This window comes from Kogia breviceps, chromosome 11 (assembly GCF_026419965.1).
Source record: "Kogia breviceps isolate mKogBre1 chromosome 11, mKogBre1 haplotype 1, whole genome shotgun sequence".
Lineage (NCBI taxonomy): Eukaryota > Metazoa > Chordata > Mammalia > Artiodactyla > Physeteridae > Kogia > Kogia breviceps.
Genome location: NC_081320.1, coordinates 45,214,134 through 45,235,334, shown reverse-complemented (window position 1 = coordinate 45,235,334; position 21,201 = coordinate 45,214,134). Strand labels below are relative to the sequence as shown.

Genomic DNA, 21,201 nt, shown 5'->3' with positions numbered 1-21,201 from the left:
ACAGTGACCTTATTAGCGGACGTAGGAGAGGAAAGGAAAGGGCAAGGATAAAAAGGCTAGCGAGTGAGAAAGAAGTAGAAATGGGGAAGAGGTAATGCAGAATGAAAGGGAAGATGCGTGAGAAAAAGGAAGGAAGAAGAAAACGGGCACACCCACGCTCCCTTGAACGCGGAAGAGTGCTTTGCCGTCCTTGGCCACAAGGTGGCACCCTTTGAACTTTCTTCCCGCATCAAAATAAGAAAGGGGGGTGGGTAGAGAGGAGGGAGAAAAGGCAAAGCACTCCCCCAATCAAGAACAATTTGAAAGCCCACCCCATAATATTTAAAATCTGGGACAAAGAACCATCAGCACGGAACTGCTTCAATTGCAAAACCTCAGCGCTGCCTCCGGAGCGGCCTCCCGGCCCGAGTCAAAAACAACCCCTTTTAAAAAGCGGACTACAGCGTTGGGTTTCTTGAAACCTGAAACCTAGAAACAGAATCTTAGCGGAAACCAGAAGGAAAACCTTGAACTCCTCCAGACAATTGCTTCCGGGGAGTTTCGGGAGAGCGAGGGGGAATAAAAGGCCCGAGAGGAGAGCCCCTCGGATGGCGCGCCCTTGAGGGTCCTGGCGAGTTCGAGGAGCGTGGGAAGGAGAGGACCCTACCCTCTCCCTGGGCTGCAGGTCATGGCCACCGTGGAGCAGAAAGCCCTGGGCATTGGCTTCAAGTGTCTCTCTTTGGCCACTTTTGTGCTCATCTGCGCCGGGCAAGGGGGACGCAGGGAGGAAGGGGGTCCAGCCTGCTACGGGGGATTTGACCTGTACTTCATTTTGGACAAGTAAGTGCCCTGAGTTTTCCACCCTAGTTTAAGCTGGTGATGCTTTCTCCCCGTGCTAGGCTCCTTGGCAGTGTGGCTTTGGGACAGGCACGCATCTCCAGGGACTAAGAGGGGCCGCGGGAGGCGGCGGTGGCCCCAGCGCTGCGCCTTTGTGGACGGGGCGCGCCTCCCCCTCCCTCGCCGCTGCCCGAGCCGGCGGGGCAGGAGTCCCTGCTTGTTCTCGGGACAAATTCTTTTCTGCCTTGCTTTCTCTTGACCGAGGCGCGTGAGTCTGAGGATGGGAGTGTAAGGATGCTGTTGACCTACTACGTTTCCGTGAACCCTTTCCATTTGCTTTAGAAACCTTGGTGAGAAAAAGCGAGAGGCAGAACTTTCAGGCACGTGTAAAGCAAGAGGCGTGGGCTTTTAAAAGTCAATCGTCTCTTGTTTAAAAACTCTGTCCTACATATTGCTTTACCTTTGTTCCTAATGATAGAATGTAGGCTGACTGGGAAGTTAGTGAAAATATAAGGCGGATTTCTCCACCTCGGCACCATTGAGTTTGAGGCTGGGGAGTTCTTTGCCGTGGGGACGTCCTGTGCTTTGCAGGGTGTTGAGCATCCCTGGCCTCTACCCACTAGATGCCGGTACTACCCCCCTCCAGAATCTCCCCTGCACCCCTGCCCCCAACCCGCGCTGCCTCCACCGTCCCTCCACCGTGACAAGCAAAACTGTCTCTAGAAGTTGCCAAAAGTCCCCTGCGGGTATATTCCTCCTCCCTCTCGGCTTGAGAAACCCTGATGTAGGCGAATTCAAGTTCTTGGCGATTTGACTGGTGGGCTACCAGGGAGGTGCAGGAGCCCTGGTTTCCTTGTGAAAATGGATGAGGCTTCAGGACTATTCAAGGGAGAGCTGAACTCCGACCAATCCCCCTTAGATTTGCCAAGCCACAGTCATTCAAGGAAGTTTCATGCTATCTACTAAAAAGCAGCTTTAACAATAAAAAAGCCCCTCAGAGGAGATCCGTGCTAACACTGGTGTGCTCCCCACTGCCAGGACGGGCGCTTGCTGTTACAGTGGTGGGGAGATTAATTTCACAGACTGGAAAGTATTTGCTAGTTGGAAAAAGAGTCCTGCAAAAATAAGCTGGCCAGCTAGACACCAAATGTGCTTTGCAGTTGCCCCTGGAGTTTGATTTTTTCCGTAAAGGCTGTTTTGAACTCCAGATTCTTTGGATGAAAAGGGAGATCTCTTTCTTGGAGATTTATGAGAAGGTGGATACCGAAAATATACTTCAATGCTAAGAAGTGGAATGTCTTTTGTTACTTCTAGCAGCTGGGAGCACCAACTCACAGATTCAGAGACTGTGTCTGAAAACAGTCAGTGATGCCTATCATTGTTCTTTTAAAAAGAAAGGAAACAGAAAAAAAAAAAAGAAAAAAAGAAAGAAAAGAAAGCCAGTTCAGAAGAACGTACAGGCAGATTTGAAAAAATGGACAGAATCACCATGTCTCTGAATGGAATAACTCCACACTGTAGAGATCTCAACTCTTTCCAAATTAATTTATAAAATGAATTAAACTTTAAAATCAGAGTTCTGAAAAAAATTATTTTGGTGGTGAGAGGAATTTAGCAAAATGATTCTAGGTTTATCTTAGAGAAAAAAACAGGTAATAAGAGCTAAAGCATTTTGGGAAAAGAATAATGAAGAAATACTTATACCTCCAAATATTAAAATGTATTGTGAGGCAAATTAATTAAAAAACAGGATGGTAAAGGCCAATGAATAGGCATACATAATAGAAAATCTAGAAATAGATCCAAGGATATGTACTTCCATTTAGTGGAAGTTGAAATCAGTGGAGAATGAATTCATTATTTTTAAAAATGGTTTTTGAACAAATGGTTGGTAACATGGGGAAAGAAAATGTTTAGATTTATACCTTATCCCACACACAAAAATAAATTCCAAGAGGTTTGAAAATTTAAATGTTAAACATTTCATTTTAAAAATGAAGTGTTGAAGGAATTAGAAGAAAATGTAGATGAGTATTACTGTAATCTTAGATTTAGAGCTTTAAAAACAGAGTAGAAGCAATAAAGAAAACTACAAAAAGATTAAAATATATTAAAATCTTACATGTCTATAAATTTAAAATGCCATAAATAAAAGATAACAAGTTACAAAAACTTTTGCAACATAAATTCACCTCTGTAGAGTAACCTTAATATGTAATAAGCAGTTTTAAAAAGATCATCCCAATAGAAAACAGGCTTACTATATAAATAATTCACAAAAAAATATGAAAGTCAATAAACAAAAAAGTTCAACTTCCCTAGTAATCAAATAAATGGAAAAATCAAACAAGATGTAATTTTTATTAAGTTGGCAGAGATTTTTAAAGAATTATAATATTCAGTATTGTCCAACTTGTGGGAGGGAGGGCCATTGTCATATCTTACTAACGAAAATATAAATTTGTTTGGTCTTTCTAGACTTGTGCTGTCCAGTAGAACTTTCTGTGTTGATGGAATATTCTCTATCTGTGCTTTCCAGTATGGTAGCCACTAGTCCTATGTGGCTATTGACACCTGAATTGTTCCTAGTGGGACTGAAGAAATGAACTTTCTATTTTATTTAAGTTTAATTACTTTTAATTTAAATAGCCACATGTGGCTACTGTATTGGATAGCACAGACAAGAAGATAATTTGGCAACATGTATCAAAGGAAAAATCCAAGGTAGTCAGAAAGAAGTGCCTATGTGTATGTTCATGGCAATGCTGTTCATGATAATAAAGCTGAAAATTACCTAAATGTCTAACAACAGAGGATTTAATAAGACATGATACACGCATGATATTGAGTACACATGTTATGCATGCTTGTGAGATATTTTTTGGAGAAATACTTAATGCTCATAATATACTCTTAGGTGAAAATACAGTTACCAGACATTATACACTGTGATTCTACCTTTCTAGGAATATAAACACACACGTATATGTCTCAATTTACCCAATATGTAATAGTATTTGTCTGTAGAAAGTAGGATTTTTAAATTCTTTTTTTACACTTTTCTGAATCTTCACATTTTTCTGCAATGAACATATATTACTTTTATATTCAACCAAAATAAGTTATCCTGAGTTTTTAAAATTTATTTATTTATTCATTTATTTAACTTTTGGCTGCATTGGGTCTTTGCTGCTGCACACGGGTTTTCTCTAGTTGCTGAGAGCAGGGGCTACTCTTGGTTGTGGTGGGCAGGCTTCTCATTGCAGTGGCTTCTCTTGTTGCAGGGCACTGGCTTCTAGGTGCACGGGCTTCAGTAGTTGTGGCACATGGGCCTCAGTAGTTGTGACTCACAGGCTCTAGAGCACTGGCTCAGTAGTTGTGGTGCATGGGCTTAGTTGCTCCATGGCATGTGGGATCTTCCTGGACCAGGGCTTGAACCCGTGTCCCCTGCATTGGCAGGTGGGTTCTTAACCACTGCACCACCAGGGAAGTCCTATCCTGAGTTTTTAAAAACTCACTTCAAGTGTGAGGAGGCTGTCTAACCAGCCTGCTGAGCTCCAAGCCCCTCACGATGATAGAGGATGCTGCATCTTTCATGTTTGATCCTGGAGTACATTTCTAAATGCACCATAGGATCCTTGGGAGTATGTTGGGGACCCAAAAATGTTCCAGGAAAAAAATGGTGGGGAGACCTTTACAAGTACCTACCTTTACATGGAGGTGGACTCCTCTGACTTCCTTTGCTTGTCCTATTGCTTGAAGAGAGGGACATTTTTGTGCTGAATGAGAAACTTGCTAGAGTTTGCTATGATAAGCGTGTGTACCTCCAGCTTGCCATCTCGATTCAGGCTAATTTATGGGATTGTGGAGCCCAGAGCTGGGGGATGGACCAAAAGGCAGTGATAGCAAACAGTCCCCTGGCTGGTCCCTAAAGACATGGTCTTCTGTCCTAGAAAGAACCTCCCCAAACAGTGCTGTCCAGCACCCAACTGCCACAGCGTACAAAGGGAAAGAATTCTGATGCGTTTTTTCCTTGGGCTTCTAAGATCCTCTGGCCGTCAACACACTGTCTACAGGCTGAAACCAACTGCTCACAGGCACTGAATTCACCATTCTTCTCCCAACCCCTCAACTCCCTTTTTTCCTAGCGAATGGTTCTCTTCTTTTCTGTGACATTAAATCTCAGCTTATTTCAGCTTTAAGCAGGATGTGTCTCTGGCCTGGAAGAAACCCAGATTATACATTTAATGGAACGTCATGTTTTCTCAACCAGAAGCAAAGACTTCATAATGATAACCTAGACTACCACAGTAACACAATAGGGCATTATTAGTGGCTTTGGCGACGGGGCTGGCAGACTGGGCTTCACAAGGCTTTATATGATGGAATTTCATGTTCATTCGAGCATGCTTTTCTGGTTACAGTCAGGAAAAGTAGACTGCTGGGAATTCAATCAGGGATTTGAAAAGTCAGATTTAGAAGGGCTCTGTCCAGAGGAAAACAGTCAAGGAGCAGCTGGCCTTCTTAAGTTTTCCAGGGGGTCCTCTAAGATTAATGCACCAGTTGACCAACCCCCAGACATGAATGTACCTTTCCCCTCTTGCAAGGTTCTTCTGTTATTACACTAGATATTTATGTATCACACATTGGTCTATTTTATGGAGAACTATTAGTCCACCTAAATGGAAAAACTGGATTCTCCATTGTGAGTCTGCGGAAGTGCTGGCTGTATTCATGTGTGCCCTACAGACTTCAAAAATAGAATGGTGCGGGCTTCCCTGGTGGTGCAGTGGTTGGGAGTCCGCCTGCCGATGCAGGGGACACGGGTTCGTGCCCCGGTCCGGGGGGATCCCACGTGCCGTGGAGCGGCTGGGCCCGTGAGCCATGGCAGCTGGACCTGCGCGTCCGGAGTCTATGCTCTGCAACAGGAGAGGCCACAACAGTGAGAGGCCCGCATACCACAAAAAAAAAAAAAAAAAAAAGAATGGTGGGATGGGTGGAGGAGGTGGTGGGCTGGAGGATGGCAGTAAGTCCTGAATAAGTTGATTTCTAGGACTTCCCAAAGCCACAGCCTGTCACCTAATAAATCCGTACATCTGCAGAGGCCCTCTACAGGCTCACCGTGTGTTGCTTCCCCATTAGACGCCCCCAGCTCCTTCTCCCATGACTTCCTTTTTGTTCAACACCAATTTTCTCTTTCTCTTTTCCCCATACAAGGGGACCCTGTCTTGCCATTCACCCAGATCCACCTCAGCATCCACAATTGGATGGTCCCATGTGGTGATGATCTGTAGGACCATTCCTATGTGTTATACTCCAGGAACATGGTCATTAAACAGATTTTTATAACGTTAGACTGGGAACCTCACCACCTTCTGGGTTCCCAACTATTAACTTTCAAAAGAAATCTTTAGAGTTGAAACTAAAGTCTCCCAGCACTTATGCCATCTCACAAATAGGGCAAGTGCTACTGTCTTTAATTTACAGATGAGAAAACTGTTCAATCTTTGTCAACCCACCAGATTAAGTGACCTGCGGAAGGACCTAGGATTAGACAATGACAGAGCTGGGACGATGTCTACTCCTGACTCTCAGCCCAGCTCTTTCCACTCATCACTGCCCTGGGTAGTTGGGACGTAATGAGAAGCACATGGCAATACGCCTGGGTAGATTCCAGGAGTTAAAAACCCTTGCATCAGAGTTTCAGGAAATGATGGTATATAAGGCGGTTAAGGTTACTTAATTGAGGAGCTACTGCTCTGCTGTTAAATCAGCCTTAGTTGATTGAAAGTATCAGGGACTCCAACTCTATGCAGCCCACAGAGATGCTTCAGAGGTCTGGGGTGTAACTGATGGATAGGACTCTGAGGACATCTGATTATAATGCACTCAAAGATCCAATGAATTAATAATTTGTTCAAACTGAGTCTGATGGAAAAGGGAAATTCATCTCTGTAGATATGTTAAAACACAAAGATGTAGCTTTTTTCAGAAATGCTTTGGAAGAAGTCTTCCAGTAACAAAAATGCAAACTTGACTCTCAGTAAGGAAGACAGAGTCCATTAGAAGGTAACTTGAAAATGCTACAATAATAATTCTAAGAGGCATCAGGGAAAAAAAGTTTTTCAGGAGCCAGGAATGTCTTTTTTTTTTTTTTGTATTGAGATGAATTCTATGGCTATTCTATTCTATTCAGTGTTCCTCCTATTAAGTTCCAGATTTGGAGAGGAGTTATCAGGTCAGGTAATAGTTAGTAGAACTGCCTGCAAATTGGAAGGTTTGGCTTATGGTTCAAAATTAAAATAAATAAGGCAAAACTCTTTTGTTTTGTTTTGTGTTTCTGTCTGAGTCAGCCAAGTAATTACTTCTAGTTTCCTTAGCTGTGGAGACCTGGTAAATCTCAGTGTGAAGCTGAGAATAGAATCCTGGAGTGCTGGAGGAAGGCACCTGTCCTAAAATAACCTGCAACTATCTTCAATGCTGAAGGACTCCCAGTGGTCCAGGAACAAACTCTGCCATCCCTTAGCGAGACTTGGCTGTCACATAAATGCAAATAGGATTTGCTCTATGCTAATTTAGAACGTGTGTCTAATTTTGATGTGTGGCCAAGAGCCAGATTTCACCTCTCCCAGTGATTACTGGGCAAGAAAAGACAAAGTGGGTACTGGGACATTTCCTAACATGTTTCCCAGACATGCCAGGTTTATACTGAAAATAGTAATTAGATTTCTTCCATTTGGAAGAGCTGAGTCTTTCATTCATTTGGTGTAAATATGTTCTCAATTCCAGTCAGAAGTGTGTGCTCCATTAAAAACATAGATGACAATGCCTATTGCAAACAGTGTCCTATTCTGGATGCTGTAAGGAATGGAAGAGAAGCAGAAAGCAGTACCAGACTATTTGCTTTTTATGTAGAAGGACATTAGAAGGACTCCAGGCAGTCAAAGCTAAAGGCTCCAGTGAGGATTTGGGACAGGGGGGCAGGTAAAGTCGATTTTAGATCAACAAGGAGAAGAAATAATAAGATTTTTGAGCCCTTGCCATGCACTGCATAAGCACTTTGCCTGTATGATCCCATTTAGTTATCTCCTTCGCAACCACGTAAGGCCAGCACAGTCATGATCACCGTTTGACACATGAGGAAACAGGTTTAACAAGGTTAGCCAATGTCAGTGTAAGTGGTGAACTCAGCTTCAAACCCAGGCCTCTCTGACTCATGATCTATGCACAAAGATGAAAAGAATCTAAACATGCAAGAGAACGTTGATTCGGTCAGGGTAGGTTAGGTTATGCCGTGGTAACAAACAATCCCCCAATTGTCAGTGACACAAAACAACAAAGGTATAAACCTTTGCAATCTCTGCCTCTGCTCCATGTCTGGTGAGGGTCAACAGGGGCTCTGCTCAGGGTAGGCTGAGGGCTAGGCTTCCACCATCACGGCTGCAAAGGAAGGAAATGCTGGAGAGTCTCCAGCTGGAGCACTGCCAATAAACTAATAGCTTGTTCAGATTGGATCTGACGGAAAAGGGAAATTCAACTCTGTAGATGTGTGAAATGACATGCATCCTTCCACTCAAAACCCATCAGTCAGAACTGGTCACGTGGCTTCACCCTAACGAGGGTGAAAAAATATCATCCTGGGACTTCCCTGGTGATGCAGTGGTAAAGAATCCGCCTGCCAATGCAGGGGACACGGTTCAATCCCTGGTCCAGGAATATCCCACATGCCTCAGAGCAACTAAGTGCCACAACTAATGCGCCTGCGCTCTAGAGCCCACGAGCCACAACTACTGAAGCCAGCGCACCTAGAGCCCGTGCTCTGCAACAAGAGAAGCCACCTCAGTGAGAAGCCCGTGCACCACAACAAAGAGTAGCCCCCTGCTCACCGCAACTAGAGAAAACCGGAGTGCAGCAACAAAGACCCGACACAGCCATAAATAAATAAATTTTTTTAAAAAGTCATCCTCCTGTGTATCTAAAAGGAGAGGAAAGCCAGATATGGGTGGCCATTAAAAGCCTCTACTACAAACCTTTAATAACACACTGCTTTTGCCTGAGTAAGCAAGAAAGGGGTAGTCTCTGGGAAAGGATAAAGAGGTAAGACTTCTGGTACAGAGTCAGTGTTGAGCCGCGTTTTAGGTGGATTCATCAACCTGGAATTATGATCAGACATGACAGCTCAAATCCACCCATGAGGCAGCAATGGCCCCTTACCTTTTTCCTCCCTTTCCCATTGCTCCCATTCTTTAGATGAAACATTCAGTGCTGTGGGCTGGGGATTAAATTAAATTAAATGGAAAGCAGAAATGAAGATGAGACATGCTTCCTTGATAGCTAAGTATTACACACATATATTTGAAAGCTAAGAATCCCTTTGTCCATAGTTTGTGGACTGTGAGGGGAGAGCAGCCCCTGGAACACAGCAGCAGCCAGGACGAGAGGATGCTGTTCATTGCAGAGGCTGATTCAGACCTTGAATCAAGAGTATCTGGGTTCCAGCCAAATGTCTTTCTCAGTAGGGGTGTCAATTGCCATTTTCAGTGGGACAGTTTTTCACCGTGAGGGACTGTAGGATGCTTAGCATTTCTGATCCTTCCTTTGTAAATGCCACTAGTCTTCCTAGTTGTTGTGATATCCCAGAAATAAATGCCTCTACATTTATCTCTAAATGCCTTCCTGTGAGATCGTACCACCTTGGTTGAGATCCCCTGACTGAAAGAAAGCAGAGTAGATCAAAGCTTGCCAGTGAAGCCAATTTCAAGCATGGCAGGACTACATCTGAGCAGGAAGAGCATTTGTCTGGAGGAAGAACGAGGGAGTCTTTAGTTACAAGAGGGCCAGTGAGAATTGCTGACCTTGGAAATGAATGTGCTAAACCAGTGGTTCTCAACCAGGGGCCAGATCAGAACCTCAGGGGCCTGGGGCAGGTGTGTATATTTTGGAAAAGCTTCCCAGGTGATTGTGATGTGCGTCTCTGTCCCTCCCACAATAAATCATAAAAGTGAACAGGAAGACAAGAAAAGCTGTCCCATAATGATGGCATTGTTCCTCTAATCATGAGGATGTAGCTGAGGCAGTAGATGCCTGAGAACTGGATGCCAAGCAGAGTTCTTATTTTACATGGTGGTAGGGGAAGCCCAACATGATATGGAGAAGGAAGAGCCAATGTCACAGATAGGCCATGCTTTGCCCTCCTTTGTTGGCAGGTCCTGCCATGTGTGCAAACACATGGAGGCCATGGTGTTTGCTAGGACAGTCCTTTGTTCCCTTTCTTTCAAGACTCCTGGCATAAAATGTGACCCAGTGCCTCATGGGAATGAACTGAGCTCAAGCACAGGGGTTAAGAGAGCTGACTTTGGAATCAGACATCTGTGCTTCAGATACCAGCTCAACCTTTCATTAAGCTGTACAACCTTGAGCAAATTATTTAGGCTTTCCGAACCTCAGTCTTCTCATTAATAAAACAGGCACTAAAATTTCTGCCTTGCAGAAGTGTCCTAAAGATTAAATAATATTAGATTAAAACCTTTAATGAAGCATTTGGTATGTGAATGCCCAAGATGATGATGATGATGATGGTGTTTGTGGTGGTGACAGTAGTGGTGGTGGTGATGGTAGTGGTGATGGTGATGGTGGTGGTATTGATGGTGGTATTGATGGTGGTATTGATGGTGTGATGGTAGTGGTGATGGTGATGGTGGTGATATTGATGGTGGTGGTGATGACTATGATGGTAGTGCTGATGGTGATGGTGGTGGTATTGATGGTGTTGTGGTGGTGGTGGTGGTGGTGGTGGTAATGGTGATAATTACCCCTAGGGAAAATGGATGTGATCCTCTAACAAAAGACACCTCCTTAGATTATAAGCAGGACTGCCTGGCTAGGGTAAGGAATACATCAATTCAATTCAATTCAGTATTTATCAAACTTTGCTAAATTTCTCTTATTACAAAATGCCTATGACATGTCCCTGGCTCTCAAGGATTTCACAGTCTAGTAGAAGAAGCAAAGGGCTAGGAAAACAGACTTGGTGAAATCATGAATTTTGGTTGAGATAAGAGGGGCTTAGGAGACTTCCTAGAGAAGGTAACTTTGGATCCAGACCTTGAATGTTGAGCAGGCTTTTGACAAATGACAAAGTTAAAAAAAAAAAATTGATGACAAAGGGGCAATACAAGAAAGCAAAGTGACACATACTCTTTGTGATATAAACATGACAGAGAGAGTGACAGGAAAAGAATCTGGAAAGAGTGGGTTTTTTCATATCAGCAGTAGGTTATGGGATGATGTCAGAGGATTGGGGAAAAAAGAACCAAAGCAATTGAGTACCTTTGTAGGGTGGAGCATCAGGACTTGATGAACCGTTGGCTGTGAGTGAATGGGAGACGAAAGAGTTGTGAGGGGAAGGAGTAGGTTTCAGAAGGAAAAAGGAGTTTGGTGTGGACGAATTGAGTCTGAACATGTGGGACATTTGGGTGAAGGTGTTGAGTAGGCAGTTGGATTTATACCCTGGGAACTGAAAATAAAGACTTGAGTGTTGTTAGCCCAAGGGTGGTAGTTGAAAATATGGAGGGATAATAAATAATATGGAGATAATATCAAGATAACATCAGGATTAAAAAATGTCAAGAAGAGGTGGAGTTTAATGAAGAAAATGGCCAGGGTCCAATCTAGAGGAATTGCCAAGAGGAATGTCTGGGCCAAAGAAGAAACTTCACTAACCAGAGCCGAGAGAAGTTGCCAGAACAGTTGGAGGAGAAACAGCAAAGAACTCTTACCATGAGGCAAGGAGAGAGAGAATTTCAGTGGAGGGGGTGACCAGCTAGATGTTTTTCCCCTAAAATCCATCTCTATTCCTAGTCTTGGTAAGCAACGTCACCATAAATTCAGCCACTTAAGTCAAAGATCTGAGAGTCTTTCTCATATTCTAAGGCCTGACAATATCTGCTCCTACATCTTTGCCATTACCTTATTTCAGGCCATTTCCCACCCAGTTCACTGAAATGTTCTCTACATTGGTCTCTTTACCTCCTTTTTTTTTTTTTTTTTTTAACCTTTCCCCCTACCCTATACTCTCGACACTGGTACCAAATTGATCTTTTTAGAACACAGATTTAATCTTGACATCATCTCCCCCAACCCTTCAACCTCTAAACACTTCCAAAGTTCTTTCAGTATAAAATGTAAACTCCTTAGCAAGGTATCCAAGAGCCTTATTGCTCCGGCCACTATGTTTTTCCCTTAGCTTCATCTCCTACCACACCCCAGACCCTTGCCATGTCCAGCAAAACTTGCTATGCAGTTCCCTGAACTAACCTATGCTCTTTCTTGCCTTTAGCTGTAATGCCCTTTAGCACCATTTCCATCTTTATGTAGGTGATGCCCTCTTATCCTTTGAGATGATGACTGGCACTTGGTCCCCTCCTCTCACTAGTTGTGGGCTCCCTGTGGTACAAAAAATAAAGAACAGTCATCTCTTTACATATCCTCTTTATCCAAAGTCCGTTCCTTGGTCAGGATCCCTCAACCCCATAACAACTCATATCACATGATAAGCAGCAGAGAGGTCCATTATCAAAAGATGGAGAAGAAAACCCTTAGTGTGTGTCCTCTGAGGTCTCATTCAAGGGTCTTATCTTCTTTTCCTCAAACGCTGCTGCTCAACCATATACAGGTCATTCCTGTAGGAACCACCTAGAACAGGGCCCTCCCAATACCTTTTGGCAAAAGATTATGTTCAGAATTATAGTCATCATTCCTTACATAAAAGATAATGCCAATACCAGGTTTATGGAAATTATATAACAAAGAAGAGAAAAATGAATTATCCTAACTGTAACTATACACCAGTCACAATAATAAGCAATATAAGGTAAAAGGAAATACAAGATACCATTGGACAGCCATAATCTAACCGTAAATAAATGGATGGCCCAGTACATTCTTGGACTGTGCTTGTCCCGATATAATTATTATTTTTAAGGTTTATTTTTTATTTATTTATTTTATTTTGGGCTACATCGGGTCTTAGTTGCGGCACACGGGATCTTCGTTGAGGCGTGCGGAATCTTCCGTTGTGGCACATAGACTTCTCTCTAGTTGTGGCGTGCGAGTTTTCTTTTCTCTAGTTGTGGTGTGCAGGCTCCAGGCCGCATGGTCTCTGTAGTTTGCGGCACGCGGGCTCTCTAGTTGTGGCCCACGAGCTCTGTAGTTGTGGCACACAGGCTAGGTTGCTCCGTGGCATGTGGGATCTTAGTTCCCTGACCAGGAATCGAACCCAGTCCCATGCATTGGAAGGTGTATTCTTTACCACTGGACCACAAGGGAAGTCCCCCAATGTAATTATTAGTGGCTTCCTAGTTTACTCTTGAAAGTGTTTCAGTTTGGATTTTAAATTATATGGTCATCCTGATTATTGGTCATAAAAGACACTATCAAAGGAACAAGAGAGGGTTGAAGGCTAAATGGGTGAATCCCCTTGTACACCTTATCCCATTAAAATGGGCAACCAGTTGGGGACTCCTGATTCCATTCAGGTACCCCGATTTTAAGCTGTCCCTGGCATCCCCACTCCCAAATTCCCATAATAATTTGCGGAACTTCTCCAGTACTTCTCCCTAACTAAACATTAAACGCTATAAATTGGAATCGTGTCTTTCCTGACCCGTCCACGAGGAGGCAGTGTTGCTCATGTGTTAAGAGCACAGATTTAAACACCAGGAAAGACACGTAGGAGAGTAGTGTTTGGACTAAGAGCATAGACTCTAGGGTTAGAATTTGAATCCCAACCCTACCACTTACTAACTGTGTGTCCTTAAGCAGGTCACTTAATCTCTTTGTGAACTCAGTTTCCTCACCTGTGACAAGGGAGCTAACAGTATTATCACATAGGTTTGTTGTTCTCAGAGCTGAGTCCTATGCACACATAAGGAGTGCTCATTAAGTGCTAGCTATTATTATTAAATGGCAATGAATGTAAAGTGCTCAGCACAATGCCTGCTGCTTAGTAAGTACTCAATACATGTCGTGGTGTAATTACTAATCTTTATAGATCCTAAAGGACCTACCAGGCATTAAAAACCATTTTGCTGAATCAATACATATTCTCTGTTGTATTTATGCATACTACAAATACACCCAGCAAGAAAGAACTGGGAAAGGTCCTATGCTTTAGCAGAAATAAAGGCACTGGTGACTTTTGGAAGTGCTATTTCAGGGCACCATAAATGCAGAAATTAAGATTTAATGGGCTGCAGGGCTTACTCTGAGATGAGCAAGGAAAAGAAAGTTTGTGGATGACTTCTGAGAAAGAAGCTGGACATGGACAGTTAGCTTCTCACTGCCTCTACCACCATCATCTGAAACTGCCCCATCCGCCAAAAGAGAAAGTCTTAAGGAGGCATCTGGGGGAAGCCTGTATCAGGTCCAACCACTGAGGACAGCAACACTGACATGCAATACACTAGTAAGAAATTACACTAGAAACAAAGCAGATGGGTTGAGTTTGAAGGAGGTCAGGCGGGGTCTACTTTCAACTCTGTTGCCAAGTTAAAAAAAACATGTAGAAGAAGATTATGGAGGAACCCCAAGAACAATCCCAAATCTGGAAGTGAGTTTGAAGTAAAGAGTGGGACATAAGGGGGATGAGAGGCGTCTCCGTATAGCCCTGCTGCCCTTGTACACTGGCATCACGCAGAGGCAGCTGCGCTGGACAGTCAAAGGGGAAACCAAGCCACTAAAGAGAGAGTGCATGAACACCAGGCATCTTCGTGACAGTGATTCTGTCCAGCATCGCTGAATCTTCCCTGTAGATCTGGGCTTCCAGGGAAATGGCAGAGTTCTGTCTTTGATTATGTGGATGCAACAGGCATCAGGAATGAGCACACTGTGAACTTAGAGTAGACACCAGGCCAAAAAACCCGACATATGGCAAGCTGGAATTGGTGTAACTGTGTCCAAAACAAACCCACAAACCTTGCAAGGATTACGTTCCTTTGTGAGAAGTGATGAGGAGTTATTGCATTCCCTGCTCTCCCCTAATTGATGGAACAATAACATGAGCTTACTTTAGCCATTAAGATCAACGCCCTTCCCCCAGGTTAAGTTCTTAGAGAAGTTTATAAGTGCGAAGACAATGCCATATATACATACATATATGTAGTATTGGGGAAGCAAATGGGAGACCCAGTTATACCTTCTCATATTGAAAGAGGAAAATAGGGCCTACAAGATTTTACCAACTGAAAATAAGTGGTGAAAACAAAATTCCTGAGGTGGAAGAACATGTTTATGGAAAGAATTTTCAACAGTAAAAGAGGTCAGTTTTAGTACCATATGTGTTATGATTTCAGTGAAGTTAAATAATAAATTTGTGAAACAGGTGATAAAATATGAAAAGAGAAGAAAAGGGATCTAGAACAGTTAAAGAAATATAAAATAATACGGGAAAGTGTAAAGTTATAAAGTCACCTCAGAAGCAGTAAAGAGCAGAAGTGACAATGAAGAAAATAAAGGATGAAGGCATGTTTGAGAAATCCTCATACTTTGAATAGGAAATGAGTTATACAAAAGTGATGAGAGAGAAGATGACAAATAACGAATGACAAAAATAGTTATCCAATATATCCGATAATTTGGGTTGCTAAAAAATAGTCCAGAAGAAACATTCAAAGATTTGATAGAAGAGAACTTTCCTGATTAAAAAACAAAAACCTGAAAATGCAGATTGCATAGGCTTATCAAGTAATAATCAAAATTAATTAAAAGAGATGAATACTTAAACATTTCCTGGTGAAAATTTTTAATTTCAAACACAAAAGAAGAATTTTATGAATGGGAGAAGATACAGGTTACCTACAAAGGTTCTGCAACATTAAATGGTGGAGAACTTTGATGGAAAAAGTTATGATCAAAAATGTTTCACCTGTCAAGATGTTGCTTACATGTGAAGAAAATAGAAAGACGTTTTCAAACACATATGGATTCTTCTAAAAAGGGGAGTAGGGATAATTTTCTTCAAGAAATTACCCAATGAGTGAATCAAGGCTTAAAAAAACTTTAAAATATAATAGTGATTATACAAAAGAAGTTGCAATGACCATCAAAGCCATTTAAACAAATATATCTCATTAATATTTTCAGTAAATTTTGAGATATTACATCAACAAATAAGAGCAGTCTGTCATGAGAAAGGAACAGCTGAAAATTAAAAACTTTGGGAGAGAAAATATGCTGTTTCTGAATATTCAAGTTCATTGGAAGCAATGACCACCACATTGAACATTGCAAAAGTAAATTCAGCTCATCAGAAGACAGTTTAAGAAACTTTTTTCCAGAACTCAAGCAAAAAGAATACAGAGATTAAAATTATGAGACAAGAGATAAGCAATACAAAGGCTAGGAACATATATACATATATGTATATAGGCTAGGAACAGATATATAAATATAAATTCTAGGAAAAGAGAACATAAGAGATGCAATAATAAAAGTTCATTTTCCTGAGCTGAAGAAAGAGTGAAGTCTTCAGATCTAGAGGACTTACCAAATAATCAGCCAAATTAATATGTTTAAAAGATACAAATGTACACAATCTTAAATAAAAATTTAAAATATAAGAGTACACAGAAATGCCTACATTCTTCCAAAAAGGAAAATAATAGGCATCTCATCTCCCACAAAATAAAAACCCAAAACTCAGAGTGGCATTAGACTTTTGTTTTTTTTAGTCTACAACATTAAATGCTCAAAAAACCTCAATAAAGTCTTGAGTGAAATGTGATATTTAAATTCCATAACTAGGTTTCCTAAGACATATAAAAGTTCAAAATATATACCACCCACATACCCTTATTGAAAAATATCACTTGAAAATATTGACATCAAAATGGACAACGTATTAGAAATAAAGGATATGAAAAAGACATAGTGTACCAGAAACAGAAATAATGGTCCCAGAAAAGTTAATAAGTCACAATACTGTTATCAATGAGGTTATACAGCAAAATATAAAACTTAAAGAATGGATTCTCAAAAGAGAAACTGAAAGTAAATTTTTTATGCAGGATAGAAAAAAATTTCTCATATTACATTCACAAATATCCCCCCAAAACTGTCATTTACTTTTATCGAACTCCCAAACTCCTCCTCTTCCTCCCAAGCCTACATACTCAGTAGTAGGAGGGCTGGAAATCCTTAAATTTTGAAGCAAAGTGATAATAAGGGTCCAATGTGGTGATTTTTTTAAATTCCTTTCGGTGAAATGTTCAGTCTTTGTGATTTTTCCCCTCCTCCCAACCTCCCGAGTAGAAGAATCTAGACACTCGAGCGGGACTGATTTGCCCTTGGGGGTAGGTCCTTTGGTTTTGGACCAAGTTGGTTTCATGGCAAGTCCTATCACATCTTCAAGGAAAAGAAAATTTCAATAAAGTTTAACTCTCCAGAAAATAGAAAAGATGAAGTTTCCCAATTTATTTTAGGAAGCTAGCATATGTCTGATATCAGTATCTACCAAGGATGACACATATAAAACTTCTGACCAAATTTGAATAAAAACTTTAAATCTGAAATCAAATATCCTTAAAACAAAACTAAAAGTACAGTAAAAGAGTAAAAACTTATTCTAGGAATGCAAGAGTGCTTTTATATTTAGGAAATGTATTAAAATTACACATTTAGGGCTTCCCTGGTGGCACAGTGGTTAGGAATCCGCCTGCCAATGCAGGGGACACAGGTTCGTGCCCCGGTCCGGGAAGGTCCCACATGCCATGGAGCAACTAAGCCCGTGTGCCACAACTACTGAGCCTGTGCTCTAGAGGCCACCAGCCACAACTACTGAACCCACATGCTACAACTACTGAAGCCCGTGTGCCTAGAGCGCGTGCTCCACAACAAGAGACACCACTGCAATGAGAAGCCTGCACACTGCAACGAAGAGTAGCCCCTGCTCGCCACAACTAGAGAAAGCTAGCGCGCAGCAGCAAAGACCCAATGCAGCCAAAAATAATAAAATACATAAATTTATTTAAAAAAATAATAAATAACACATTTATTTTGAATGCTGAAGATGAAAACCAAATTATTTTCTCAGTAGAATCTGAAAAGACATCTCTCTGAATACTTGTGTTCAAAGGATATAGAGGATATGAATAATAATTAATGGGATTGACTTAATAAATATATTTTGAACCCTATATCCCACAGAGAATAAACTTTCCTTTCAAATACCCATGAAATATTTATTAGGTAGCAAAGAATGCCTCCATATATATCCCAAGGCATAACTTTTCCAGTCCACATTCTCAGCAATAAATAACAGGAAATGAATAGTGAAAGTATACTAAAGCTTCAGCTACCAGGAAAAAAAATATAGATTTTTATATTATCTTGTCATGAGGAAGACTGAAAGAAAGTGAGTGTCTCGGACAGAGGTTAGCAAACTATGCCTTACAGCCTGTTTTTCTAAATAAAATTGTGTTGTCATTTAGTTCATGTTCCGTCAATGGCTGCTTCTGTGCTACCACAGCAGAGTTGAGTAGTGGCCACAGAGACCATATGGCCCACAGAGCCTAAAATATTTGGCCATTTGGCCCTGTACAGAAAAAGTATGCTGACCCCTGGTCTAAGAAAACATTTACACCCCAATAGAAAATGGGCAAAGGATACCGATGCCAGGGTCAGCTTCATGGGCATGGGACTTGTGTGGTCGCCCAGGGACCTGCACTTAGAAAGGTCCTGCCCTTAGTTTAGTGCTCTGCTGTTGCCATCTTGAAATTCTTAATAATTTTTGAACAAGAGACCCTGTGTTTTCATTTTGCACTGGATCCTACACATTATGTGGCTGGTCCTAACTGATCCACCATGTTTTAAAACAAAGAAAGACAAATAAATTGTAAATATGAGAAAAATCTGTGGCCTATTATTAAATACATTCAAATAAAAGCTATAATGAAAACTCATCTTCATCTATAAAACTTACAGATATTTGAGAAAGAGCTAATCCTGAGTGTGGATAAGAAAATGAGCACTTCATACCTTGCTCCCGGGAGTTTAATAATCATTACAGTGGGGAGTGAGTTACAGTGGCCACTGTTCTCGGGGTAGAAAAAAACTAAACGCTCACTATACTCGAGTGTAGAAAAAATAACTTGAATCTGCTTTGCTTATCTTCAAAAGGCCCTCCTGCTGGGTGCAGGTGTAGTGAGGAGAGGAGGCACCTTTCTTCCAAACGGGAAATCCTAGCCCAGTGCAAAAATTTAAACACTCGGTAAATTTCAATCTTTTCAGTCTTGCCCTGCCCCCACTTCTCTCACTCCTATGGCTTTGTATTTGAGGGGGGCTGATTGTGTCCTTGTGGCCTGCACGTGAAGGGGGCCTCTGAGTCTTCTGGCAGCCACAGTACAATCCCTTGTCTTGGCATGGTCACCTGGTGTTCATCCACCGATCGCATTGGTGGCTTTGACTGGTGGCCCTCCTTTATCACATCTTGGTGTGCGTTTCAATTGTGGGAAATACCTTTTGGACAGCTAACCAGTTTTCTGTTCTCGTAACAACAGCAACAACAACAGTTTTGTGTTGAATTTGCACCAGAAGTACCAATACTTGACGTGAGAAAATGTCTTTAGGCTTTTCCTGGTGCGCACGCGCGTTAGAAAGGGCAAATCGGGGCTTCCCTGGTGGCGCAGTGGTTGAGAGTCCGCCTGCCGATTCAGGGGACACGGGTTCATGCCCCGGTCCGGGAAGATCCCACATGCCGCGGAGCGGCTGGGCCCGTGAGCCATGGCCGCTGAGCCTGCGCTTCCGGAGCCTGTGCTCTGCAACGAGAGATGACACAACAGTGAGAGGGCCGCGTACCGCAAAAAAAAAAAAAAAAAAAAAAAAAAAAAAGAAAAGGCAAATCGGTGGAGGTGAAAGGAGTACATGTTTTGCTCTAATATCTTTTTGATCCTTCACAAGAAAAATACAGTCTACATCTTAACACAGTGTATGTGCATTACTTATACACATAGTTGACTAAGTGTTTCACGTAGCACGACTTTCTGCTACGGTATGCAATGTATCTGATGTTTCTATTCTCTTTCATTTTTATTAACTGTTGGCAACATCCCACCAAACCGATTTCCCAAATCACGAATAGGTTGCATTCCACAGCTTGCAAGTCATTGTTGTCTTAGCCATCAGCGAGATGGACTAAAGGGGACATTCCTCGCGCATCAGTATGGCGGGGCTGGGGTCTCCAGATGCAGACAGGAGCAGAGTGGGTAGCCCGTCTACCCAAAGCACAGTGCTCAGTGGCTTGGTTTGGGTCTGCACTGGTATCTGACGAAATTGGAGTGAAGGCAAGCGTCGAGGTCAAGCTTTTTGAGCAGGAGGGAGGCTTGGCCATGACCCCAGTCAATCATAGGAGGACAAGGGCTGAAGGTCTGGGCTGGGTTTCGGGCTCCAGCCAGTTTAGGGTGCAGGGGAGGTTAGGAGGAAGGAGAGGAGGGCCAAGGAAGAAGCGGGGGAGTGGGATGGAGGTGAGGAGGGGGGATACAGATGAACATGGGGCCAGAACTAATTGCTGGTCCTGCTTAGTTGCGCCTGAGGCTGCGATACCTTCCCAGGATTAGCTGGGGACCTGGGTGGGTCACTGAGGACATGAATGACTTCAGCCGGGTGGGGCTAAGGAAAAGCAGGACATGGCAGTTTTATCATTTCCATCCTTACCGCGACTCTGCTCTTCCAGAATTAAAAGACTCCTGGGTGATAGCTCCAACTGCGATCTCTTTTCTCCCCTTTCGTTTTACCCTAACCCATGTGCAGAGGGTGAGGAGGGACAATTTTAACTCAGTTTGGCCCACTTGATTCTTTCTGACTGGTTGTATCTGTGGTTAATGGAAAGAGCATGTGTTTTCTAAGGAGCTTAACCACAGGGAGGTTTGGAAACTCACATAAACACAAAAGAATGTGTTTCAGAAACAAATCAAAATGAGACTCAGGGTTTCTTATTTTGCTCTTACCCTTTGCATATCAAACCCTTGGAAATAAGTGAGCAATAATCTGAGGGCCATGCGAGGTTTCACGCAAAACCCCTCACTGGGAACACACAGTGAACGCACTGTCACAAAAGGTATAGACTTCTTATCATGTTCCAGACACTGGAGAGGGCGTAGAAAAACAAAAATAGCTAAGGAACTCTGGAGCTTCTCCCAGTAGTTGCCTTCTCATGGGACTGGTGGCTTTGCCTCTTGATGGTCTGGGGAGCCCTTCTCAAAGCCAAGTCAGGAGGTGGTGTGAAGAGGGGTTGACTCTGATTTTGAGTGGACCCGGGTGTATTGATTGAATCTTTAAGCACGGAACTCTGTAGGGCTGTAATGAAGCAGAATTCCTGGGAGGCTACTTGAA

General features: G+C 42.4%; 1 protein-coding gene across 1 annotated transcript in view; it reads left to right on the top strand.

Moving 5' to 3' along the window:
- Nucleotides 1–264: 264 nt before the first annotated feature.
- Nucleotides 265–21,201, top strand: part of ANTXR1 (ANTXR cell adhesion molecule 1) — a 246,853-nt gene continuing 225,916 nt past the window's right edge. Inside the window, exon 1 of the mRNA XM_059079800.2 lies at nucleotides 265–819. Within this exon, the coding sequence (XP_058935783.1) occupies nucleotides 668–819 (152 nt within the window). The 5' untranslated portion in view covers nucleotides 265–667. The remainder of the gene's footprint in view (nucleotides 820–21,201) is intronic.